At 33.3% G+C, this 27,885-nt stretch overlaps 2 protein-coding genes across 2 annotated transcripts in view; both read left to right on the top strand.

The window, feature by feature from the left end:
- The first annotated feature begins 3,444 nt into the window (after positions 1-3,444).
- LOC125054888 (esterase E4-like) lies at positions 3,445-7,138 on the top strand. The gene is made up of 3 exons (XM_047657032.1): positions 3,445-3,628; positions 4,378-5,654; positions 5,863-7,138. The coding sequence occupies exons 1-3, from the start codon at positions 3,461-3,463 to the stop codon at positions 6,944-6,946; spliced, it is 2,529 nt and encodes an 842-aa protein (XP_047512988.1). The 5' UTR covers positions 3,445-3,460; the 3' UTR covers positions 6,947-7,138.
- Positions 7,139-25,124: 17,986 nt separating this feature from the next.
- LOC125054706 (eIF-2-alpha kinase GCN2) overlaps positions 25,125-27,885 on the top strand; it is a 33,510-nt gene continuing 30,749 nt past the window's right edge. The window contains exons 1-5 of the mRNA XM_047656734.1: positions 25,125-25,382; positions 25,781-25,941; positions 26,054-26,189; positions 26,606-26,722; positions 27,093-27,226. Coding sequence (XP_047512690.1) covers positions 25,329-25,382; positions 25,781-25,941; positions 26,054-26,189; positions 26,606-26,722; positions 27,093-27,226 — 602 coding nt within the window. The 5' untranslated portion in view covers positions 25,125-25,328. The remainder of the gene's footprint in view (positions 25,383-25,780; positions 25,942-26,053; positions 26,190-26,605; positions 26,723-27,092; positions 27,227-27,885) is intronic.

Here is a 27,885-nt window from a genome sequence, read left to right as displayed (position 1 = left end):
TGTCTTAGGTTTCCTTAATTACTTACATTGAGGTGAAAATTGTCGTCGTCAAAGACAGTTTGGCTTTGTGTTCAAGATCGTATCTGATTCCGTTTCTTGGATAATACTTAACTAAATAAACCCGTTTAGCTTTGCGTACCGTCAGTAAGGTAGCCGTATCTGAGCGCTTTTGAAGGCAGCTTTTGCCGCGCACTCCTACTATGTGGAACCAGCTGCCCACTGAAGTATTTCCGAACTAATTCGACTAAAGTCTCCTTCGAGATAAGATCGTACCCATTCCTAAAAGACCGGCAACGCACTTGAGAGCCTTCTGGCAGTGTTAGTGTCCAAAACGTATCTTAACTATAAAGTCGTGCGTTTGAACCACTACGCACTGCCTCTATTCATTTGATGCACGCTCGTCGAGGTACTTAAAATTAAATAGACCTGAAAATTATTCCAAAAGCGGTACAATTTATTGCCGCGTCCAAAGGATTTAATCACTTAAACGAACTCCTTAGATCAAAATAAACTGCGATTAGCGAAATTAAATTCTGTTTCCATTTTGCTTTGTCGACGAATTAATGTTTTTGCTTCATCTGCCTTTAGGGGATTGATATAAATTGGTTTCAATTAGTGGTTATTTTGATCTAATTAAAGTTATACCAATTATAAAATTGGTCTCGAGAAAAACTTTGCCATATTTCTTAACATTTGTTAAGGTTATAGAAAGACTGAAATATATATATATATATATATATATCTTAATATATATAAATCATGTGTCACGTTGTTTGTCCGCGATGGACTCCTAAACTACTTAACCGATTTTAAATTAAATTTGCACACAGATACACAAAGATAGGATAGCTTATATCTTAATTTATAGCCGCAATATTATTTGTTTATTATTTGACACAATTCTAATAGATGGCGCTGTGTTGATAATACCATCATTTCACATAAGCTATAATTTAATGGCATAACCACCAAAAAAGCATGGTGGTCCCCATGACTGGTGTTCTCCTACCATTACCCTTCAATAATTTCCTACTATGTAATATAACAAAAAACTTAGCCACTGCAACGCTTGGCCGAGTCTGCTAGTATATATATATATTTCAGTCAACGTGTGGCTCCAATACCATTTCGAAATCTGGTATAATTTTGATAAAATTTGTATGTTGTAAGTAGTATTATAGTGGGAGGTTCCTCCGGTAGGAACGATTCTCGAGAAGTCTAACCACTAATTGGCCTGAAAGTCCCAGTGGCTCAGGAGAAGTTGTATATATAAACAACTTCTCGTATACACACTTATATACAACTTCTTTAGGGTATGACGCCATCACACTGATTGTAAGCGTAGATGATTGACAAAATTTTATATAGATTCATTTAAATCATAAATCTGACAAAATCATCAAAACTTAATTTTCTATATAAACATTGACCGCAATTATTTATATTGACCGCCTGAAACCACCAGTAATAGTTTCCACGTAGTTAGACACAGCTTTCTGACAGTATTCCCGTATAAAATGACTGAAGAAAATAGAAAAATCAGTACTAACCTTTACAGATATACAAAAGTTTTGATAAGCAACATGCCAATTGACAATTTATGTTATTAAAGCAATCTGTTGAAGCCAGTTAAGTCTAAGATATAACCCTCTCTCGTCGTAAACAAGCCATTAATAATTGGTTTTAACCCTTGCTATGTATTATTCATATCTTTAGTAATCCCAACTAGCCTAATGAAAGAGGACAATGCTGCATAAACAAATTTGGACGCACTTACACCGAACTGCAATGTCAGTAAAACGTAAATAATATAGTACAATAAAAGTAATATAATGGTCTTATTATTTGATTTAAATCACAAAGCCGTATGCCTAACATACATCTTTTCTTAACTCTTGCACTTCACAAGCTTTTTGCAACACTTAAACGTTAATTTCATAAATAATACTAACACAAACACATCTTATTATTACTTACAGTTAATGTGACAACAAATAGAAAAATATAATAGAATCAATACATTAAGAGGTAATTGTAGGTATGCATTTATGTGGAAAATCTAACGTTGGCAGTGCGAAAATGATTTAATTTAAGAGTTAATTTAACCAATTAAACTATCTTAAAGTTCACGCTAAGCCATCTAGATCTTGAATAATTGTCAATTTTAACATTTCTTAAACAAAACACATAGCTAATACGGGGTTTTTGCTATAACTAAAATAAGCTGTATCGATAGATTCGTTTTTAGGAATATAAATCTTTGGAGAGTATTTAAGGATAATACATTGAGAGAGAAATATCACAGTTTTTGTTGTTTTATAAATCTTTACAATAATTCAAAGAGGAAAGATTTGCCTTTAGTAGGTACACGGTGTAATAGAGGAAACTGACCAGGCATATTAAGGAGACCGTAACATTTGATGTCTTGTTCACAATAAAGTTTAAACTTGGGATATTGTTCTCAGTTTGCTCGCCCTAACATCTTCGTTGTAAGTCTTTGAGGTTTATTGAATGATATTAATGAAGTTTACAATATGGTTTATGAACTTTAGTTGTTTCTAAAATAGATTATGTGATAAAGAGTACATTTGACGCTCCCGTGCTGCGTAGCTTTTCGATCTGCATGATCGCGTGCCTATGACCTGTTAAAAAAAAAGAAAAATTCGTTATACATATATATTAAAATCATGGGACATTACAATTTGCACTTTTTGGATTATTTGTGTAGTGTTAGCATATCAAGACTTCTTAAAGAGGCAATAAATATAAAGCCAGTGCGATGTTAATAAAAAAAATATTTTAAAGTATTTCCGAACCAATTCGACTTAGGGTCCTTCAAGAAAAGAGCGTACCAATTCTTTAAAGGCCATCAACGCACTCGCGAGCCCTCTGGCATTGAGTGTCCATGGGCGGCGGTATCACTGCCTGCCAGTTTGCCCCCTGTTCTAAAAAAAAAATTTTTTTTAATCAATCCTTTGATAGTACATTAACGCTATCGTGTCTCCGATAAGCATGTATTGACCAATTATGCGCCTATTTCCCTAAATTAGGGTGAGATTTTGAGAAGAGACTCAGCGGTAAGTATGACTGCCATATGTCAAAAACATATTAAATTTGATATAAGGGAGTTCGGGCTCTGAATGGTGGCGGCCTTAGTTGTCTCGTATGCGTCCCATCGAGAGATATGAAAATAGAGAGTGCACTTATATCGGCACACACACTTGCAAACTAACTATCGAAATCAATAGAGATAAGCTGCCGTGGCCGATTTGGATATATGTACTTATCTAAATGTGATTTTCCAAAAATATAAATCCTCTATAGAACATCAATAAAATAATTACACGTACAACATTTTTATCTAGTAATTTTTGATTAATCCACGTAATCAAATTTGTTTACTATCAATACTTATCATTCTCCTTATCATTTTGTTCATTTCAGTTTCGATTATGCTAGTATGTGGTCGTTAATTTTCTTATTTATTTTTTCTGTGTCAGCAGAGGATTCTAAGACTGTTAAGTTGGATTCAGGATGGGTGGTGGGAAATAAGTACTGGAATGGTGATTATTATGAATTCTATGGAATCCCATACGCAACTGCGCCAACTGGTAGAGATCGGTTTAAGGTAAATATTTATGAATAAAACTATTATATTTAAGATTAATATTAATTAAAAGTTACTAAGGCTACTAATAATTACACACTTTTATCCTAAGATATTTTTTGTCACATTCGACACTAAAGAGTAACATCTAATCTCAATTATAAAATTAGTAAAAGATAATTTTAATGTACAAACCTTATACTGGAAACACACAATTTTTAGTGCATTAATGGCAAAGATGTTTTGATTCCCGGGAATCAAGAAATTTTGATTTGAACTTCCAAACCGTCAAATTTCTTGATTCCCGGGAATCAAAACATTTGACGGTTTGGAAGTTTTAGCAATCACGCATTGACAAGCACGTTGTTGCTTGTAAGATAGAGACGACATATACGATGACAGTTGAGACTTTAATCTTTTTGAAATACATATAACATATTGAATCAGTGGCGCTACAACCTCTTTTAGGTCTTGGCCTCAGATTTCTGAATCTGTTTCATGATAATTTTTAAATCTAATAGGCAAGTAAGTGATCAGCCTCCAGTGCCTGAAACACGCCATCGACTTTTTGGGTCTAAGACATGTCGATTTCCTCACGATGTTGTCCTTCAACGTTCAAGCAAATGTTAAATGCGCACATAGAAAGAAAGTCCATTGGTGCACAGTCGGGGATCGAACCTACGACCTCAGGTATGATAGTCGCACGCTGAAGCCACTAGGCCAACACTGCTCACAGATATAACATATTAATGAATAATAATCAATTTCAGGCTCCCTTGCCTGTAACACCTTGGGAAGATGTACTTAGTGCCAGTGACACTAATAAGCGCTGTAAGCAGTGCTATTACACTGATGCTTCTGACGAAGACGTTGTACTTGATGGAGACGAGGACTGCCTCGTTATAAACGTTATCACTCCAACAATAGCTAGTGAAACGAATCCGGTACCTGTTCTAGTTTACATTCACAGTGGGGCATTCGCCGGTGGTACTGGAAATATGGCCAAGTTCACTTACTTAGCAAGGCACGACGTCATTGTTGTAAGCTTCAATTACAGAGTGGGAGCTATAGGTTTCGCCTGTTTAGGTAATGAAGATATACCTGGAAATGCTGGATTAAAAGATCAAGTGGCAGCTTTGCGTTGGATAAAAGCGAACATACATAAGTTTGGAGGAGATCCCGATAACATAACTTTAGCAGGATTCAGTGTGGGTGCATCTATGGCTGAACTTCTTGCGCTCTCAAAGGCTACAGATGGATTAATAAATCGATTAATATTGGAAAGTGGTAGTGCGCTTGCCCCTTTTACAATAAACCGAGATCCAGTAAGTACTGCATGGAATATCGCACAGGCAATGGGTTACAATGGTCCTGCGAATATAGACGAATTAACTGAATTTTATCTTAATGCTAATATAAAAGATTTAGCACTTAAAAGTTTAAACTATTTCCTACCAAATAGCACATTTGGTTTTGCGCCGTGCATTGAAAGAGACCAAGGGCTTGAAAGGATTGTAACTGAATCACCACTAGATACTTTAATAAAAGGAGACTTCAAGAAAATACCAGTTTTAACTGGTTTCTCTAATATGGAAGGTTTGAGTCGATCAATTAAGTTTGGAACATGGAGAGAAGAAATGAATGAAAATTTTGCTGATTTCTTACCAGCTGATTTAAAATTTAAGACTGAGGATGAAAAAAATGAAGTCATAAAAGAAATTAAGAAGTATTACTTTCATGACAAGATAATTAATCGCGAAAGTCTTCAGAACTATATAGATTACTTTTCAGATATTATGTTCAAGTATTCTATAATGAAGTCAGCTCAACTACACTCTTCTATATCTAATAACCCTGTATATTTATATGAATTTTCATATGTTGGAAAACTAAATATTCAACATAATTATATGGATCGAATAAAAGGTGCGAGTCATAGAGATCAAACTGCGTATATCTTAGATTTTTACGGTTTTACAAATAATTACAAAGACTTAACAACAAGAGATAGAATGACAACAATGTGGACCGACTTCGCTCAGTATGGGTAAGGGTTATTTTAATATCCTATAAAAATACTGAAATGTGACTTAACGAATAATAATAATATTCATTAGTAATTGCTTGCCTTAACGCACACTGGCTCTAGGTTGCTCCTGTAAAATGGTATACCTTGAGGGAGGCCTATACCTGTGTTAAGTTTGTAACCTTTTACCTTTATGTATATTTTCAGTAAATATAAAATTTATTTCCAGGAATCCTACTGAATATGAAAGCGCACTACTTACTGTGAAGTGGCCGTCTTACACGAAAAAATCACCAATGTATTTAGAGATCAACAAAAATTTGCAAGTGAAAAAAGGACATTTTACTAATGGATTTAAGTTTTGGGACCAAATTTATAGTAAATATCATTGGGATCCTCAACCAGTAAATCCAGAAATAATAAAGAAAGAGAGTAACAATGATTATAAAACAGCGGATAAGAAAGAAAAACAAGTGATTTCTGATAACATTGAAAACACAACAGATAATTCAAGCAAGGGACAATCTAACAATACAGAAGAGAATGAAAATACCTCGCGTGAAAACATAATGGATAAACAATCGACACTGAAAAGTACTACAACTAAAACCAAAAGAGGAAAAGACGGCAAACTTGTTAAAGAAGTTATAACTGAGACTACTCAAACCACTGAAAAAGTTGAAGCTGAAACTAAAGATATTAAAGAAAATCCACAAAATGATAAATTAAAACCTGAAGACAGTATTTCGCGTGAAGACAACATCGAAAAACAGCCAACACTGAAACGTACTACAACTATAACCAAAAGAGGAAAAGACGGTAAACTTGTAAAAGAAGTTATAACTGAGACTAATGAAAACACAGAAAAAGTTGTAACTGAAAATAAAGATACGAAAGAAAATCCACAACATGAGAAATTTAATTCAGACGAAAATACTTCACGTGAAAACAAAATTGAAAATCAGTCAACACTGAAACGCACTACAACTAAAACCAAAAGAGGAAAAGACGGTAAACTTGTTAAAGAAGTTATAACTGAGACTCATGAAAACACTGAAAAAGTTGAATCTGAAAATAAAGATACGAAAGAAAACCCACAAAATGAGAAATTAAATTCGGATGAAAATACTTCAAGTGAAAACAAAATTGAAAATCAGTCAACACTGAAAAAAACTACAACTAAAACTAAAAGAGGAAAAGACGGCAAACTTGTTAAAAAAGTTATAACTGAGACTTATCAAAATGGTAAAAAAGTTCAAACTGAAACTAAGGATTCGAAAGATATTAAACAAAGTCCACAAAATGAGAAATAACAAATTGAGGAAAATTTAAAAGAAAATCAAGAAGATAAAAACTAAAACAAAGGGAAAAGTGAACGGCAAACAAAAAACAATGTATGATGTAAAACATCAAGATAGGTTTAAATATTGTGTACTAAAACTTCCTATTAAGTTTATTTATACGACCAAAATAATAAACATACTATAATATATTAATATTACTATTTCGATCGTTTGACTTCGAATCTTCTGGTTAAAATGTTTTATTATACTTTAGATAGCTACATAAAAGCATTTTATATGTTGTACAAACATTGCAAATGATCATTGCTGACAATTTCGACGGTTTAACAGTGCTACGCACGCTGTCATATTAGTATTGCCATTAAATAAAAATTAACCATTATAAGGGCAATAATTTGAATTGATGCAGGCTAACTAAATATTTTTTGAAATGTCTTAATAAAACAATGTACAATACTATCTAAAAATACAGTTCTAGGCCTCAATAAATGTCACACAAACTTAGGAACAACTGATATGATTTTTTTTTTTTAATATAATACGGGCAGGAGGCTCACCTGATGTTAAGTGATACCGCCGTCCATGGATACTCACAATGCCAGAAGGCTCGCAAGTGCATTGCCGGCCTTTCAAGAATTGGTACGCTCTTTTCTTGAAGGACCCTAAGTCGAATTGGCTCGGAAATACTTCTGTGGGCAGCTGGTTCCACATAGTGGTGGTGCGCGGCAAAAACTGCCTTAGAAAACGCTCTGTTGTGGAACGACGGACGTCGAGGTGATACGGATGGTATTTAGTATTTTTCGTTACCTGTACTATTAATATAATAGTATCTTTTAAATCAGCACCGTTCGTTAATTAAAACTTTTCCATTGTAATTAATAATGCAAGGAATAAAAATAAATACACTTTAGTTGGATTATTATTAGATGTTGGTAGACAGTAAAATTATTTATTGTACTTACAAGAAATGACAGAAAATAAACAATGTTAGTCTGACATTTCAAAATTGCAACGGTAGTACCAATTTCAGCCGCCGGCTAAAAAAAGGATGTGGCACTGAACATATAAATAATGTGTATAATACTAATGTACAATACAAGTACAGTACAAATGTGTGTAAAATACCTTTTTTATTTATTGTTAAAATATTTAAAAAGATACATTTATAGAATATTCAAAAACTTTTTTGTCTAAGACAATTGAAAACCATGACTTAAACGATAAATCATAATATATAATAATACGTTATATTTAATTTTAAACAGCATTTTAAATAATACGTAAACATCTGAAATTTGATTTTAGTTTTGTGATGAAATACTCAATATCGGGATATGATTGAATAAATATGAATAATAAGAATGGTATTGATTATTCGCTTTATCATTCACTACTTCATCGAAGAGCGGTTCGAATCGTCGACTACTAATCCTTTCCTAGCGGCTTGATCCCTTGGCGTTGCGTAGAGTGTGGATCACTCTGCATCTTCTACCGCATTCACCATGGAGAGTGTTCAGAGGAGTTGTTCGGATTAATACCTGCAACTGAGTTTCATCATCGGACGTCAAGGGAGAATACGAAATCCCACCCGTATCACCTCGACGGCCGTCGTTCCACAACTGAGCGTTCATTAAGGCAGTTTTTTCCGTCCACCACCACTATGTGGAACAAGCTGCCCACTGAAGTAATTCCGACTTAATTCGACTTAGGATCCTTCAAGTAAAGAGCGAACTAATTCTTAAAAGGCCGTCAACGACTCGCGAGGCCGAGTTAAAAAAATACTTGCCATTCGGTTAATCATGTCATAAAAGATGTTGCCTTCCACTTGAAGGTCCAGTTAATTTACCGCAAAAACCCTAATTCTGCAATGAAACCGCAAAATTACGCAGACCCAATTAAACATTATTAGATTAGATTACGGGTCATCAAACTTCCTAAAATAGAATGAAATTCACATTGTGGATGATCATATTTCAGATTAATAAAGCCGCTAATTCTCGAGCCAATTTTCCTGCATACTCGAAATTGATACCTTAAATAGCTTAATGAAAGTTGGTAATCCGCTACCTAATTACCTCTCTACCTCTCCCAGGCCACAGCGGGCTATGCTAGGCACGCTGCTCGTGTCATCGGAACATTTCCTGGCATTCAATATTGACATGGCTCTTATACAGGTTGTTTCGTTAAAGAATAGTTTTGATTCGTTTTCGCGTAGTTTTATTTAATTATTAGACGGACTGCTAAGAATAAGATATTAGGGAAAACCAAAGACAATTGACGGGAAGATAGACAAAGTGGATGTGGATTGTGTCTGTTTTGAATTTGAATTTGACGTTGAGATCTGTGACATAATGACAATGGCAGCCGACAGTAACGCCATTGCTTCGACATTATAAATTGCTTTTAATAATAATAACGACTCAGACAGGAATCACTATTACCATTCAGTGTCAAATAGTCATGAATTTGTAATATAGGCATATCAAATAAACAAGAATTAGCGGTATTAAACTGATTTCACTTTGATTTTGTTAATTTATGAGCTCTGTGACGATATTGACAATTGTAGTTGACAGTAAAGTAATTTCTACATCTTTAGTACAAGAATTCTATTAAATAAAAATAAATTTAGTTAAAGTTTTTAATAAAATATTATGATTAAACATTCATACTGCGTATAGACATGCTGGGTTCCTTAAAATATTTGGTGTATTTTATTACTTTGACTGAACGTAAGTGCAAAAGAATGAAAAACGAATACTGACTAATAACCTCAAACTTACTTAGGGTTCTTCAAAGACCGGACCAATTCTGTAAAGGCCAGCTCTCTGGCATTGAGAGTGTCCTACCCGTTTGCCCCCTATTAAATAATAAGATATATATATACGTCAGAGATTAGGTTATAATAGAACACGGTGTAATTTGTTTGATTACAATGGCAACACCACGCAATGGCAAAACCACGCAATATCATAGACATCTTACAGGTTGTAAAGTGTCAATGTGTCAATTATTGTGAAAGTCAGTTTGTCAGTAGTGCGTAGAATCGGTCGTGAACTGAGAAGTGCTAGAGTTGCTTTCCGATCGGCGCCTGCGCCGCGGCCGGACGTGCGCACTGACTGTGTTTAAATATTTAGTAGTAATGTCGGACGACGGTAGTGATACCAACTTTGTAATTATTAATCGCGTTGAATCTTCGACATATATATAAATTTCTTACACCAATATCCATAGCAGGAAATTGAGCACACAACACTTAGACGTTAGGAATTAGGAGTCACTTGCAATCACTGACCAAATATAGCTCCTAAAAAAATATTAAGTGAACAACCTGTATAACAGTCGGAGCATTCCGGAAACACCGATGTTAAGCAAACCAAACCGAGATTCTCGCGCCATGAATAACGTCACTATACTCTCTGCGGAAGTCTATTTCTCCTATGCCTATTATTATTTATAATTTATATATAAGATAGAATGCAGATGCAGTTCCAAAGAGAATGTATATGAAGCGTATATTGGTACATAAAATATTTTCTATTAAGGACCTATCTGGTCGCCAAACTCCAAAAAAGTACATTGTTTCTTTCCATTTTTCGTCATCGTTTCTTGAAGTAGGGTGAATGGAAAAAATATATGGTGGAGTTGCATAGTTTATGTATCCATTTTGAAAGATCGATACACGATTAAAATAACGTCGCTGTATAGAAAAAAAATCCAAACATAGCCAATTTTTGACACTTTGAATTCATTTTATGATGAAAATGAATATAGAACATGATTTTGAAATTTACACGATATATTTTATCGCAAGCCAAGTAATCCATTTCAGATTTTTTTTTAAATAAAATACATTAATTTAATGTTTTACATAACTAATTGTTATTACGGGCCGGCGAGCCTCAGTGCTACAGGTCTCCACTGCGCCTCGCAGTCCACCCCGACACACTCACCCGACTCTGCAATTCGTGCTGGGATAGAGCCTTAAGGCAAAAGCTGCGATCCAATATTAATTTTATTGTAAAAGCTACGCTAAGCTTTAATAACATTTAATAGTACGACAACTTAATATTAGAATTGGAATCGTTGTTGGAAGTTGAATGGTAGCCTTGGTCTATTACAGAAGGTACCACTTAAAATGTATACCTCGTACATATCCCGCATCTACCCCAAATCTAATCCAAAACCCAAAATGGATTCGTACAAAAATGACAGGACAAATTTAAATTCTGCCTACGTTTTTCTAAATTGACAATACAGAACGATTGGTCGTAAATTAAATAAACTCACAATGGGGCGTTAAATAGTACTCGAAAACCTTTCAATTTCCCACTTGTCATTTACAATGGGACTGCGTGATTGCTTCTTTATACGTAGGGGCTCGTAATAATTTGTATCGACAATATTGTACCTATATGATTTTTTTTGAAGAAATACTTCTTTTGGCGCGTTAGAGAAAAATTATGAGAGTAAATTTTTACAATGCACGCGCACACCGTCACAAAAAACCGACACCCGCACACCGTCACAAAACGCCGACACCCTGAAGTTAGCTTTAGTCAACATTTTAGTTTATTTCAAGTTATACTTCTTTTGGCGCGTTAGGGAAAAAAGATGCGTGCGACTCTCATCCCCGAGTTCGTAGGTTCGATCTCCGACTGTGCACCAATTGACTTTCTATGTGCGCATTTAACAATCGACCGAATTGAGAAGGAAAACCTCGTAAGGAAACCGGCTAGCCTTAGACTCAAAATAGTCAAGTCCAGCACAGGAGACTGCCTACTTGCCTATTAGATTGATGAAACAGATACAGAAATCTGAGGCCTAGACCTAAAAAGACCTAACATTCTTTAAAGAGAACTATTGGAAAGGAACAACGGCCAATGTTTATTTTTGTGGATTTATAATTCTGAATAAGTTTTGAATAAAACATAATGGTTAATAAAATTTGATGATAAAAATAGAATTTTTTGCTACACGATTAAACTAGTAGCTGTATTAATTTAATTTAATAAAGAGACTTACTAATTAATATTACTATTCAAAAGTAAAAAAACTCAAGAATTAATTTACTTAATTATAGCTATAGGCTGTACTTCCTCCGCAAACCACAACCTAGCACTCAGGAATATTAAAATAACCGCATATTTCAAAAGCTCGGCTTTAATCCTAGAATTTTATTTCACAACTTGAATTACACCTTGGCTCTGAATATTAGCGGAGTTAACTGTAGCAATTAAAACTAGAAATATAGTATCACAAAAATTTCATACTTAATTTGTTATTTAAAAGTATATAACACAATTTTAAATGTATAATATTAATATTTAAAAAAAGATCTTTATTTTAATTTGCTCCCTGTTCCCAAATCCATAACATAAAGCAAGAAAATAAACTTCAACCAACGTACCAATTCTTAAAAGGCCGGCAACGGACTTGCGATCCTTCTGACAATGTGAGTGTCTATGGGCGGAGGTATGACTTAACACCACGGGAGTGTTCTACCCATTTGCCTCCTATTAAATAAAAATAAAGAAACTCTTTAATCTTTTTAATCTCTAAGTTTTGGTGTGAATGAAACCATTATAAGCATGGTATAATGGTTTCATTTCTTTACAAAAAAAGCTTATAATCGAGGATTACATTAAGTTCATGTTTTAATGTATTTTATGACGAACGCCGGCTGCACTTGACATACTGAAACAATAATAAAGTGACAAATGCAGCATCAGTGGGGAAAATAGAAGCACGCACTTGCAATATAGTGAGAACAAACACGTAGTCGATCAAATTTCAAACTATGCAATATTGCCTACAATTTTTAAATCATTGTCATCCTAGTTATATAATAATGTTTTGGTAAACAACAGTAGAACCAATATATTGTCCACGTCAAATACCCATAAAGTAATTAAATCGGAAATTAGTTTTCTAAGCGATATCAAAAGCAATCGTCTAGACTGCGGTGACGCTCAGGAAACAAGTACAAGCATAAAACCAGGTTTATTCAGCAGGGCTAATCGAAATCTGTAGGCCTTATACTTATTAAAAAGGGTGATTTGTGTTTTAATATAAATAGATGGCATAAATATACACATTTATGTAAACGACTTTGTCGACAAAGATGCGAATTGCTAATGAAATTTTTGATGAATTTTAAAAATTTGTGAGATATAGAATTTATATGAAAAGCGATGAAAGCTTTTATAGTTGCTTGATAATAGGGGGAATATAGAAACTGTATTCCTTTAAAGATTGTGTTGTTTTTAATTCAACTTTTCTAGATATCTTCAAGTTAATGTCTATGTCACTATGTGTCTATTAACTATCAAGATTAATAACATAAGCTAAAATAGCTAGATAGCTTATATCTTATAATCTTGATAGATTATATGATATAAGCTATCAAGATTATTAATTTTTATAGTTTTATTGTAAAGAATATAATTATTGTGAACTAAATCATAGTGTCCTATCAACCGCTTATGATGAAACAGACACAAACAATATTCTATGCGTTATTTGTGACACAACACTTTTTACCTCCTTTCGAATGACGCCACAATACATTGAAGTACGTAACATTTTGTGATACGGAATCAGCCATGTTACATTGTTCATATAATTTTTTTTTCAAATGTGATAAGTAGTTTTTGACAAGATTTAGACGCTTACTTAAAATCTGTGTAACATTTTTGAAGTTATACTTCTTTAGGCGCGTTATGAAAATTTGATGAGAGTGAAATTTTACGATGCGCGCGCACCTATGACACAAAATTCGGAGTGTGATTATAGCGTGCGCAATCTACAAAAGAAATAGAATATAAGCTAACTTCACGCATATTCTATTTCTTAGCTTAGCAGCTTAACAAGAATTTTGAATATCCATGACAATTGACATCTGACATTGACATTTACCTTTTAAACAAATATAGGAGTTTGAATTATTGTTTAAAATAAAAGATTATCTATGTATCTAGTTATTTTCATTATACAAGTGCGAATTTTATATGTGCGTCTGAATTATAATCAGAAGTGATTTAAATTTAATATCTAAATCAAAACTAATTAATATGATAAAATATTTGTGAAAAAACTGTGCCAACCTTCCTGAGTGCTTCAATACAATTGAGGTTAACTATCCGTAGGTATTATCGAGTATTATTGTTGATTAAAACTGAAACATGAACCATTATTCATTGCTTATGTTTATTGCGTTTGTTACAGCAACGTTTTAGAAATATTCTATATATCAATAATTGAGAACAAAGATTTAAGCACGAATACTAATAAGGAGAAAATGAAGGCTTGGAGCGATATAACAGAGAAGTAAACATTTTAATAAGTACCTGCATCTCAAAAAAATGACCACATTATTTAATCAAAACATGTAATTTTTCAGATTTAATCTAGCAAATATAAGGACAAGAGACAAAAAACAATTGATGAATCAGTGGAAGTGCACTAAATTGAATACAAAAAAAGAGTTGTCATCTTATCGCCGTGAAACATCTAAAACTGGAGGTGGAACAAAGCCACCATCACCTTCTCGAGACACAATGGATATGGCAGAGATGATACCGCAACGGTTTGAAGTAGATTTCAATGAATTTGATTGTGATGGTGTCGAGGTAGGAATGTTAATTATAAATATGATGTATGGTAATGTTCAAGGTTCAACCTTTCAAGCATAGGCATATGCTCACAACAGTACTTTATGGGGAATACAGGTAGTTAGAGATATTGTAATACCTCAAAACATCCATGTTGCACTTGTAGTACCGAAACTCTGTCCAGCCAGAAGTGAGCCCATTCCCACTTATAATGGACAGTGGGTATAATACACCTTAATACCTGAGTGCGAACCACTCACCATGATACTTAAATTAATAGATGTTATTTATATATTTCAGGATATTACAAATAAAATCATTTTGGAAACAATTGATATCCCAAAAGCCAACAATGACAAGGTAATAAATCAGTTTTGACATAACTTGAATACTAAAAAAGCCAAACAAAGGTGTGCACAACAGTGACAACATAACTTAACAATTTCATTATTTTGTAGGATTAAAGAAAGGTTAAAGAAAATCATCAAGAACAAGAATCCCCAAACAACTCCAAAGAAACCTACAAGGAAGACACCGGTATTATATTTAAATTATCTCTATCTCTAAATAGAATAAAAGAAAGTTGCTATCCAGGTCTGTAGCATGTGCTACAAATTATATTATTAACACATTTATATAATTATATTAATATAAATGTGTTAAAAAATTTATAATATGAATTATAAAAAAAATTAAGTTTTGCATGGACAGAGCTTAAATTAATATTCTCTTATTTGTTGCAGAAAGCAAGTAGTAGTTTTAGTTTTGGAGAAGCCTCGTAGATGCACAACCAAGTAATGATTAATTTAAAATTACAAACCGAAATTCTGATGAAGACAGTCACTTAAAAATAAATAGTATAATGAAATAAAAATGTTTTAAAGATAAATAGTGTTTTATTTGTTTAATGTAAGAGAATAATAATAAATATTTATTTAATTAATTTTTCAAATGTAAACTGAACTTTATTGACTTTAATGACTCCTTTTCCAGTCTTTGATTATTTAATTGTAATTAATTATTTGCATGCAATCAAAAACTATTTTTAATAATGCCAAAGAAGTATAACTTCTTACGCGCATACATAAGTACACGCACCCTTTTTTAATTTTTGTTACCTTGTATGCCTTACCACCCGGCTTAGCTCGTAACTTCAAAAGCCATTCTGATTTCAATATAATCTTTTCGTACCGCATACTAATAATATAATATGTTTGTTCTATTGTGCTTCTGATATTATAAGAACAACACGGAAGTTGTAAATCTGTAAATAAGGATAATATGGTTCTTGATTGAATTATTTAAATCGCTATATAATAACGCGCTATATAAGGGGCGCTATGCTTTCTGTCAAACAATAAATGTTATTTATCCAAAAAAAGTGCTCAAACAACTCAACAACGAACCCTTTACCACAAAAATACATTGTATGATCTTTAGTAAAAACCAATTTCCTGCATTTCATTTGTATTTCCGATTTTGAATCATCTGCGAATGTCGTTTCAATCGGATTGTGGTGTAGATTAAAACAAAAGAATCGTGGCTCCTGTTTCATTTCATTTTCAATTATTTGGGGTGGCGTTTGATCTGGTGGGATGTGTCGTAATAGTTTAATTACGAAAGTTAAAACGTTCTTTAATGACGTTCGTTGTTTTTCTTATAGAAAACACAATTTTATAGAAAACAGAAAGCAGCATTATTCAGCAGCCGCTGCCGCCTTTCCTTAAGAATTAATACATCCTTTAGAACTACACGTATTGGGTAGGCCGTAGTACACATACTATCAAAACTATACTATAAAAATCATGAAAAAAAAATCTATATTTAGTTGTAACACGAGCTGTGTTTGTGTATTACAAATTAAACTATAGTTAATTAGTTTAGTTCAATTTGTTAGTTAGTTTAGTCTAACTAAAAACTTTTTAAAACTTATAAATAAGGTTTAACGTTTAACGTATAATTCGTTTCGAGTTTTAGTGTTTGAGGTACACTAAATGAAAACCATAACAGAATTCACTAGCTTTATTGTCCTCTGACTTACATGGCGGTTATAGGGCGACTGACTGATCCACGTGCAAGTGGAATTACGAAATAATGATGCGTAGACAATATTACAAATACAATTACGAAATTTCTATATAAACAATAATTACACCACTACATACACCCCCTTCTTAAAAAAAAAAAAATGAGTAGGTAGATACATATAAACACAAAAAAAAAAAAATTACTACTGAAACTTTTAAATAAAACTATGACAAAGTGTAAATGTTATAACTATATACGTAGTATAAATGAATTCTATATTTTTATTTTAAATCTAAATACAAATTAGTTTTGCAATTAGCTGAACAATCGCTGAATTTGCAATACTAAGTATGTTGCTTACAAATCAAAACATAAACCTAACGGGTTGCTTAATACTTCTACCACTACGCGTTTTTAAAGGTTCATTAACCTGCTTATGCTGATCTAAGTTTCCGCTAACCTGGTTGCTATTAAACTCATCTAGTATGTACGCTGGCTTTACACGGTCTATTGAAACATAAGAAATTTTATCATTTATTGCGATCTTAAAATTCTTTTTATTCCTTTCCAATACCTTGTAGGGTCCGCAATAAGGTGGTACTAAAGGTTTCCGTACTGCGTCCATTCTCAAGAAAACATGTGAACAGGAACTTAAATCAGCATGTACAAACATATTTTTATTATTAAAATCTCTAGATCTAGGTTTAATACTATTTAAAATATCTCTTAATCTAATTATGTACGCTTGCGGATTCTCTATTTTGGTAATACTATCGCTACAAAATTCACCAGGTAAACGTAAACAATGACCTAGAGCGAATTCCGCTGCGCTTATGTAACCGCTGTCCGCCTGACACGCTGCTCGCAGTCCTAGCATCACCGTAGGTAATTCTGCGAACCAAGCTGCGTTATTGTTTAACCTCGCCATCAATGCCGCTTTTAAAGACCTATGCCATCTTTCTATTTTACCATTTGCCTGCGGATGATAAGGGCTAGTACGTGTTTTACGAATGCCTAATATTTTCATTAAATCTATGAATAAATCGCTCTCAAACTGCCGGCCTTGGTCTGACGTCAGGAAAATTGGACAACCGTACCTACAGATCCAGTTATCATAAACTGCCTTTGCAACAGTCTCAGCCGTCATATCTGTAACTGGACAAATCTCCGGCCATCGTGTACGCCGATCTATCATCGTCACGCAATACCTATAGCCATGTTCCGTCACGGGTAGTGGTCCTATTAAATCGATATGCAAATGTGCAAAACGGTCGCCTTCCTCGAAAGTACCTAACTTAGACACCGTGTGTCGCACTATTTTACTTTTTTGACATTGAATACATGTCTTTGCCCAAATCCCTATATCCTTGTTCATATTTGGCCAAAATGCTTTTTTACATATAAGTGTTCGCGAACCCTTTACCCCTGGATGCGCTAACCCATGGAAATAATCAAATATAGACTTTCTAAACTCTTTCGGAATGTATGGCCTAATATTTTTAGTAGACGTTTCGCAATAAATCAAATCATCGGAATTATTAAAGTTCATTTGTTTCAATTGTATGCTACTAGTGGTACTTGTACTCAATAAATTTGCTAACTCAGCGTCATCGGCTTGCGCATGGGCGATGTCTACGTATTGTATCGGGTTCGGACATGTTATCTCTTCTATCCTCGACAATGCGTCCGCAACTGCGTTCTCACTACCTATTACGTGTTGAATGTTATTTGTAAATTCGCTAATAAATAACAGCTGTCGCGCCCTTCTAGGTAATTCTTTGTTTGAGCCTAACTTACTAAATGCGAATGTTAACGGTTTATGGTCTGTATACACCGTAAAATTCCTACCTATTAAGTCTCTAAAATAAACGATGCCTGAGTAAATCGCCAAAAGTTCCTTGTCATATGTGCAGTACTTCTTTTGGGATTCCGTAAGCCTTTTTGAAAAGTATCCTAGGGGTCTCCAAGTATTGTTTTCCTTTTGTTGTAACACCGAGCCGATACTGAAATCGGATGCGTCGGTCATTAAAGCTAATTCTGCGTTTGCAATCGGATGCGATAAAGTGGCGGCGTTCTTTAAATTCTCCTTACACAAATCAAATGCCCTACTAGCCTCGTCTGTCCACTGTATCTTACGCTTATCGTTCTTTTTTGCTCCATGTAAATACCTATCTAACGTTCCTTGTACTTTCGCGGCGTTTGGTATGTGATTTCTATAGAAGTTTAACATGCCGAGAAACCTGCGAAGGTCCACAATAGTTTCTGGCTTCGGGTACATTTCGATAGCCTGAACTTTGTCGTGTAATGGACTAATACCTTTTTCTGAGACCTCGTATCCTAAAAAATCTATTTTTGTTTGACCAAAAACGCATTTTCCTAAGTTAATTGACATACTATATTTACTGAAACGCTCGAACAACAGTCGCAAATGTTTTTGGTGTATTAGCTCGTTATCTGATCCAATGATGACGTCATCAAGGTAACCGAATACATATGATTCTCCGGTTATATTCTTATCATCTAAACTATTCAAATGTTCTATGCCTGCTAATATCGTACTATTTATAAACCTTTGGAATGTTTGTGCCGCGTTACGCAGTCCAAACGTCATCCTTGGGAACTCAAAAAGTCCGAATGGGGTAATAATCGCTGTCTTTTCAATATCTTCCGGCCTAATTTTATTATTTATAACATGATACGCTCGACAAATATCAATTTTTGAAAAAACTTTTTTGTTATGTAAACCATAGGTAAAGTCCTGAACTCTAGGTATCGGGTAACGGTCCGGTTTTGTAATCGCATTAAGCATTCTATAGTCCCCGCAAGGTCGAATTTCACCGTTCTTTTTAGGCACTACATGTAGTGGGCTGGCCCACGGACTACTCGATGGTCTGCATATCCCTAACTCCTGCATCAGCTGGAATTCTTTTTTAACTAAATCATACCTGTGAGGTGGCAGCTTCCTTGCGCGCGTATACACTGGCGGGCCTGCTGTCTCAATATGGTGATAGACAGAATGCTCTGGCACTTCCTTAAAAATAGGTGGACGCGTGATTTCCTTGAATTGCTCAAGTAATTCCGCGTACGGCTGGCTACTACTAATAGACTTCACCGCTCCTATCGAGTTTACACTCTTTGTTCCACAAACGTACAAATTAGTAACTAGGTCAACTAATCTATTATTATATAAATCAACTGATAATCTAAAATTTCTTAAAAAATCTGCCCCGATTATTGGTTGCTTAACATCGCACACTATGAACGGCCATTTTAAATCTCTCCTAAGACCAAAAGTTATTGTTAAATAACATATGCCATATGTTTTTATCTCGCTATCATTAGCCGCGTATAATTTAAAATCGCAATGAATTAGTGTGCGTTGTTTAACACACCATTTCGGGATTACCGAAATATTAGCTCCTGTGTCTATCAGGAAAGTAAACTTAGATAAACTATCCCTAACTAACAAACGGTGATTACTAGATACCTGTCCCTCAGTACATCCGTCCACCGCCTGCGGATATACTGGTTCTAGTTTCCTGCGCCGCTGTCTGTCTTTACGCCAGGCACAAGGTTCCTCGCACCTCCTCGCGTTCTTCCTCCACCGGAAATGAAACCTGCAGAGCCACTCTGGATCCCCTGGAGTCCTTCTTTTGTGCGACGCGGACCTGCTCCTGTAGCTTTGGTGGCCGCGACTCCTGGGACGTCCTTGATCTTGTTCCTCGCTGCGGAGTGCCGCAACTTCTAGCATGAGCTTGTTTATTTGCTGCATGAGCCCCGTAATTGTGTCTGCTACAGCAGGCATCTGTGGTGCTGCTGATGATGCTCCGGCCATGGCTGCGATTTCGCCGTTGTTGTGCGCTTTCTTTGTATACTTGCACGACAAATTTTTACATATTTTTGTGAGCCGCCCCGCCCTATTTAGATTTTCCTTTTAGTTCCCATTGAATCACGTCGGGCCGCCCGCGAATCACGTCGGGGTCACCAGTTTAGTGTTTGAGGTACACCAAATGAAAACCATAACAGAATTCACTAGCTTTATTGTCCTCTGACTTACATGGCGGTTATAGGGCGACTGACTGATCCACGTGCAAGTGGATCAGTCAGTCCGAAAGTACGAAAGAAGAAAAAATAATGATGCGTAGAAAGAAGTACGAAATAATGATGCGTAGACAATATTACAAATACAATTACGAAATTTCTATATAAACAATAATTACACCACTACAGAGTGCTTTTAGCAGTTCTGATAAGTGACATAGGCAACAACTTCCGAATTCATCATATATTATCAGTTTCAAATTATGAATGTTTTTTTATCAATTCAGTAAATCAAAGATTATCTATGTCTATGGAAATGTTGCCATAGTGATAATATTTGAATTTATATTTTTTTAAATATATAAAGCCTAGAGCTCTTTTTCTATGTAGCCTTAAACTGATTTATTACGAACTATGTATAAAAGTGGTTAACTGTCATAAAACTGCGCAGTGCGCAGATTATCCCTTATATTTTTCCACAGACTAAAACATTAAACAACAATAGACTCACACTAATTTAACATGACACTAAAACTATATTCTACGGCTATTTTAACTCAACTGAAACAGTCGGAACCTCCAGAGAATAGAACTATTGTCAGAGTTGTTCCAAGATATTTGCATTTGTATTTTAATATATTTTGACCCCGCGTAGAATAAATAATATTGTAATATTATTGTTAGTGTTGTATTACGAATTACGGCATTTCGTTTACTCTATTCATAAATGTTAATCGCTGCTTTTATCTACTTTAAGATATAATATGGTCTAAGATCCCAAAATACAACGATCTTCACCGAGATGCTTATTTAATGAAACGTATTTTATATTTAATTTAATATGTCAATAAATATAATCCATATGGGTTTCCTAGCAAATTTCAGTCCAGAGTATTTTAATTAATATAAAAAAAAAAATTTTTTTAGATAAATTATTAATTAGATAAATTCCAAACCAATCGAAAGTATGAAGCCCATAGAATATGCAAACGTTAAGTTGTTTTTAATCAATTAATTATTTATGTGTATATTTTTTATGTGACACTAAAGTATATATACATCTTTAGTAAAAAAGAAAGTTATAGTGGTACATATATAATACTACCCTGATTAAAAAAATTGATTGAAAAAATTAAAAAAAATGTACTACATGCAAATTATAAAAAAAAAATTTTTTAAATATTAATTAAACATACTCTGGACTGAAATTTGCTAGGCAACCCATATGGATTATATTTATTTACATATTAAATTAAATATAAAATAAGTTTCATTAAATAAGCATCTCGGTGAAGGTCGTTGTATATCGGGATCTTATACTAATAGTAGTTACTTAGCTATGGAGCTGTAATATGCATATATAATGTAACCTGTAATCTGTTTTAACCTTCTATTCTCGATGGTTCAGTTAATGCTCAAATCAATGAAATAGACACATAGATGTCTATGGCTATATGCCTACACTTACACGCGTACTGAATTCAATCAAAAACAAGATCTACAAAAACCATCCCTCATCCCTTAAACCCTTTTAATCATGATAAAACGTCTTCATTCATTTCATTTACAATTGTAAAGTTTATGCTTTCAGAACCGTCGTAAAACAGTAAACACGTCACTGAAAGGGTTGCCGAATTCCGTCCCGTTTAGCGGTTACTACACTCGTTTGAATTTTACGTTACCTTTTAATATTCTACTTTGGGTAGATCTAACCTCTGTAGGTACTATATAGATTAGGTATTGTGAGATTCTGTTTGTATCAATGCGATTTTGTAGGGTATATAAAAAATAACACTACAACATTTTTAGGTCTGGGCCTCAGATTCCTGTATCTTTCATGATCATTTGTTAATCTAATAGGGAAGTAGGTGATCAGCCTTCTGTGCCAACCGCACGCCATCGACTTTTTGGGTCTAAGGTAAGCCGGTTTCCTCACGATGTTTTACTTCACCGTTCGAGCGAATGTTAAATGCGCACATGAAAGATAGTCCATTGGAGCCGGGATCGAGCGTATGACCTCAGGGATGAGAGTCGCACGCTGAAGCCACTAGGCCAACACTGCTCTTGTAGGGTATATACATATTATTATTTTTTTTAATGACAATTCACACCAATTGACCTAGTCCCATGCTAAGCTGGTGAAGCTTGTGTTATGGGTACTAGGCAACGGATATACATACATATTATAGATAGATAGACATATAAATACATATTTTTAAACACCCAAGACCTAAGCACAACACCAAATGCTCATCACATCGATGTTCGTCTCAGCCGGGGATCGAACCCGGGACCCATGGATTCGCAGTCAGGGGAACTAACCACTAGTGACTAGACCAATGATTATATTAGAAATAGAAGATATTTAAGAAATGTCCTTATTGATTCACAAAAACATTAATATTTTTAAGTCAACGGGAATAGACATCTGTCGAAGTAGGTATGGAGAGAAATTGGCTGTGCCAAAAATTAATCTGTAATTGTATAGGAATAAACATTTGTATGGCAATCGAGCATTATAATAATTTACAAACTTTAAAATATTTGTAAATTATTATAATATATAAGAGTTTTTAAAAGTCGACTTAATGTACTACTTTTGGAAATGCATTATTCTATTAATGATTATTTGCGTGAAACATTATAACTAATATTTATTTTATAACGTAATAATATATTTTAATAAAGTGATATTTTATCACTACAAATAATATAAGAATTGACTCTAATGATTTAACACATTATGCATTTAACTTCTATGTAAAATTCCTTTTAAGACAAATTTGCACGCCATTATGTGTGGCGAAGTTTAGATTGTACCACCATAAATTTTTTTCTGCAGCGGCGACAGTATGTACTGTTATGCTTTGTTAGATTAAAAATATATGATTCTTAATAGTTACTTTTTTATTTTATTTTACTTTTGCTCGCAAACATCACACATTTTACAAGAAGGACAATCAGATACTAATGAAATTTTGTTGAAAGGATATACAAGTGGGTGTTTACTTATGTAGACGGAGAGTTTATTGTCATAATATATGTGGTATATTTAGATTTTGATACTCATAAAAATGAAATCATTCTAATTACATAATTTTTACCAAAGTACTTTTTTCGTTACTGTCAAATCGTCTTTACGCTGTGATTTAGACGGATGGGTACTTTAGTTAAAGCTGTTCAATTAGATGTATTTTTAAAAATAAAGGTAGGTGCGCATCTGTACCTAAGGCCTTAAAGATACGTGGATATGATAAAACTAACTTTTTTTGCAACTACCCTCAATTCCGCCACGTAGCAGCCCTGAGCATCGTGGATAAGTAAACCGAACTGACAACTTCGACCCTTTTAGATTTGAAAGGGTTGACGCAAAAACTTCATTAGTATTCTGAGCTCAGGTGTTTTAGGGTTGGTGAAATTTATAAGATTTCCCATCTTTTGCAAAAGATAAATAAATCAAATGATTAGAAGATAATTTGATAACCTCTTAAGCTTTGGAAAAGACGAAAATGTCATTAATCATGGGAAATTGAAGCATTAAATTTATTTTTATTACTTACTAGATAATATGTTTTCCATATTTTTGATGAGATACTTAATGCGGTACCAATTACAATAATACGCTCAATCGAATATTTAGTAATAATATTTTATTTATTCACAAAAATACATACATTTTCCTAAACTAATACGAAAAGTTCGAAAAAAATGTAACATTATAAAATATTAAATACATAACAATATCGCTACTGTGACAGACATTAAAACGGTCTAAATAAAATATTCTGCAGTGGACATTCAGGCGCACCGCAGACAAAAACCACTAGAGTAATTTGCGTTTATTTTTAATTATACGCTTAAATCTTTACTCTACACCACACCACACACTGCAAAAATGTTAAGCCTCCAACAAGTATTTTCAGTGGTCCAAGCGAATTGACACATTTTGACAGGCGTCCTTCCCGCCTAAAATTGAACTGACAACCAGTGACAGGTTAATTCGTTTTATACAGCTGAATAAACCAAAATCTTAATAGGATAAAATTATTACAGACTGTTTAAGTGTTACGGCTTCGATAACTGTTTTTAATATTTTACTCAATAGTGAAAATAGAAACAACACCAAACTATTTAATTAACAATATTATCCTCTTACTTATGTGCCTTAGAGTTAGAACAACTATTAAAAAATTTCAAACATCAATGATTATTCTTAGTACAATGAGTTACAAAGTGGTTTAGATAAGAATAGGAACGTCAATAACCTCTATTGGTCAAATACATCTTGAAAGTACATTTTTCAAAGAAATTTAATTTGCTTAAGGATAACGGTATATTTAACTTGGATTAAATGCGTCTAAATATGTTTCACATTGTTGTATAGTAACAAAATTGTCGAATATCGACGGAAAAATCATTACATGCTCTGTGGCATGTGTCAAGTTCATGACGATTGACGGTCAAATAATATAATGTAAACTGTCAGGCGAACTATTGGAGACAGTTTAACAATTTTTCTAATTTGAATCTTATTTACGGATCAAATAAATACCATTTTTCATTTGTATTATGTATTTCTATTTTATTGTCGGTTTATTTGTGCCAACAATTTCTGAAAAGTTTAGTTTTTTTTCTAATTAGGAATTTAGGAATCTTGTTAAGGATTCTTTATTGTATGACTATACTCATACGGTGAAACTTGGCTAAAAATGAGTGAAGAAAGCTGTGAAGAGAGACAAAATAACGAAATGGTCGCATTACAGGTTATAAGATTTTCAATTTCAAAACAAACAATATTATGTATATAATAAATTTAACTTATATGCTTCCGAAAACCACGAATCTCTTTTTAGATATTATTGAATTTTAATTCTGATTTTGTGCCTTAAAATTTTATCATTACTTTTATTTTAGATCCTTCTACTTAAATACACTTAAATATTATACAAAAAGTTCAACAACATTTAACATTATAAAGCACTAAGTGACATTTTGAATATCTCAGAATCTTAATACAGATCTATATTTTGGTTTTTTTCATCTGTTTATCAGCATAATTATAATTTTAGTTTTACTATTAATTATTGTCAATGCCATGTAAAGTATCTTTAAAGAAATCTCCAATGATATTTCTTTCTGAAAATAATCTTAAATATAACAGGCAATATATGGAGATGCAGTGGTTGACATTCGTAAAAAAGCTGTTTGGAGTGAGTGGCGTCCTTTGGACATACTATTAACATTATTGCCCCTGCACAACTCAGAAGGAGTTCACTGTTCAGTCACTCTTCAGTTGAAATGTTGTCATAATTATCCAGATAGGTAAGCAATTTATATTTTTGAAAACACTAAGCCGTAAAAAACTGTTTTCTGATTGGAATCAGATGCCCAAAAATCATATGTTAAATACTGAAGTTATTATATAATTTTTTAGACCACCCACAATTGCAATTAATAAAATGTTTGGTCTATCTGATGAAAATGCAGCAAAACTTATCTCAGATCTAAAGAAAATGGCTGTTGATTTATGCGGGGAAGTCATGATTTTTCAACTAGCACAACATACACAGGTAATTACAACTAAATTTTTAAAAATCATTAATATTATTTTACCATTACTTTAACATGTTATACTGATCGCTACGGTTCGTAATATCGGTAACAGTACAATCATAAGCATGAGGCTGAAACATTGTATAGCTGATTAAATCATAATCATAAATGGGAATGTCAACAGGTTATAGGATATCAGTTCTGACTTTTTTAATGAAGCCCAAAAACAAATGAGCTTGATCAACTTACAAGTTGTAAAGAAATAATTTTATACAATTTTGGATTTTAGATGTAATAATAATACTGTGATTGATACCATACAGAAGACATTGGTATACTTTAGTACCCATTCATTAATCATTTTAGTTTGACTAAGTTACCTATTGATACAGTTTTAGTAGCCGCTTATTAATCCTTATTTTTACTATTTTAGCAATTTTTGCATGATCACAACAAACCTACACTTTCATTTTATGATGAAATGTTGAAACAGAAGACTGAGATGGAGAAATTGAAACAACAAGACATAGAATTAAAGGAAAATGAAGAGGTACTTTTATAATTTTTAATATAGATGTAATGATCTGAATCTAAAGTAAATACTCAGTCATTATTCTCAGTCATGTCAAAAATCCTTATATAGCCCAGATGAACTTCAAATTATATATATAATAAATAAATATTTTAAAAAGATGTATGTAAGTGTTTATTAGCAATCCACAATTTTTTATGTAAGACAATATGTATTATTTTAAGAAATTTAAAAAATATAGCCTAGACATGACAATGACTAACCACTAATCATGTGGTTGTTAAAGTGAGTGGGGGTGTGTGTGTCTGTATGGGTTTTTAATTTTCATCCACTTTGCTTATTTCTGTCAAAAATACACTTTTGGTGATCAAAAAATTTCTAATTTTAGCGGAAAAAAATGAAGGATGAAATACAAAGACGACAGGAAACATTAAAGAATTCTGCTAGAAGAGTACACAGGTCCAGTCTCAGCCAAGAACAGCCAGTTACAGAAGGGCAGGGTGATGCTCCTAAACTCTTATAGTAAGTTTTAGCACATTTTACCCCCTATAAAACCATCTGATTCTTTTTATCACAGTGTAAACACAATTTGACAGATAGAGACAAAACAGTACAGTATACAAACTACAGCAGTTTTGTAATCTAATGCAGAATTATAATTTTATTGTATTGATAGCTAGCTAACCCAACAAACGTTGTTTTGCCATGTACATGTATATGTATATTATTTGTAGCAAACTTTTTTTTAGTTCAATAAAAATATTAATCTACAATAATAAAAAATAGGGGTTGATCGTAGAGAGGTGAAAATGATGGGTTGTATGTATTTTTGTATGTTGTGTTATAAAAAAAATAAAAACAAAAAAAATATTTTTTGTGTGCTCTCCCCATATCACTTAAGGGTTTGAAAAATAGATAGTAGCCGATTCTCAGACTTACTGAATATGCATAAAAATATTCATAGGAATCGGTTGAGCCGTTTTGGAGGAGTATGGGAACGAACATTGTGACACGAGAATTTTATATATTAGATTCTGTAATATAAATAAATTAAAAAATCTAATCTCACAATTACAACTGTGTGACTGCGTGTAACATTATATAGGCCTTGGGCCTCAGATCATCTGTTTTTATAATTTTCTTAGACAAGTTCGAGAACCATCTGTGTTTCATCGTCATCT

Source organism: Pieris napi, chromosome 12 (assembly GCF_905475465.1).
Source record: "Pieris napi chromosome 12, ilPieNapi1.2, whole genome shotgun sequence".
Classification (NCBI taxonomy): domain Eukaryota; kingdom Metazoa; phylum Arthropoda; class Insecta; order Lepidoptera; family Pieridae; genus Pieris; species Pieris napi.
Note: the sequence above shows the minus strand (reverse complement) of the source record. Positions and strands in the feature narration are given on the sequence as shown.

Bases quoted from the DNA above. Each gene is read 5' to 3' on its own strand.
- LOC125054888 (XM_047657032.1), top strand. From the start codon at position 3,461: ATGTGGTCGTTAATTTTCTTATTTATTTTTTCTGTGTCAGCAGAGGAT. The intron at 3,629-4,377 runs GTAAATATTTAT...AATCAATTTCAG, and splicing joins CTGGTAGAGATCGGTTTAAG to GCTCCCTTGCCTGTAACACC. The intron at 5,655-5,862 runs GTAAGGGTTATT...ATTTATTTCCAG, and splicing joins ACCGACTTCGCTCAGTATGG to GAATCCTACTGAATATGAAA.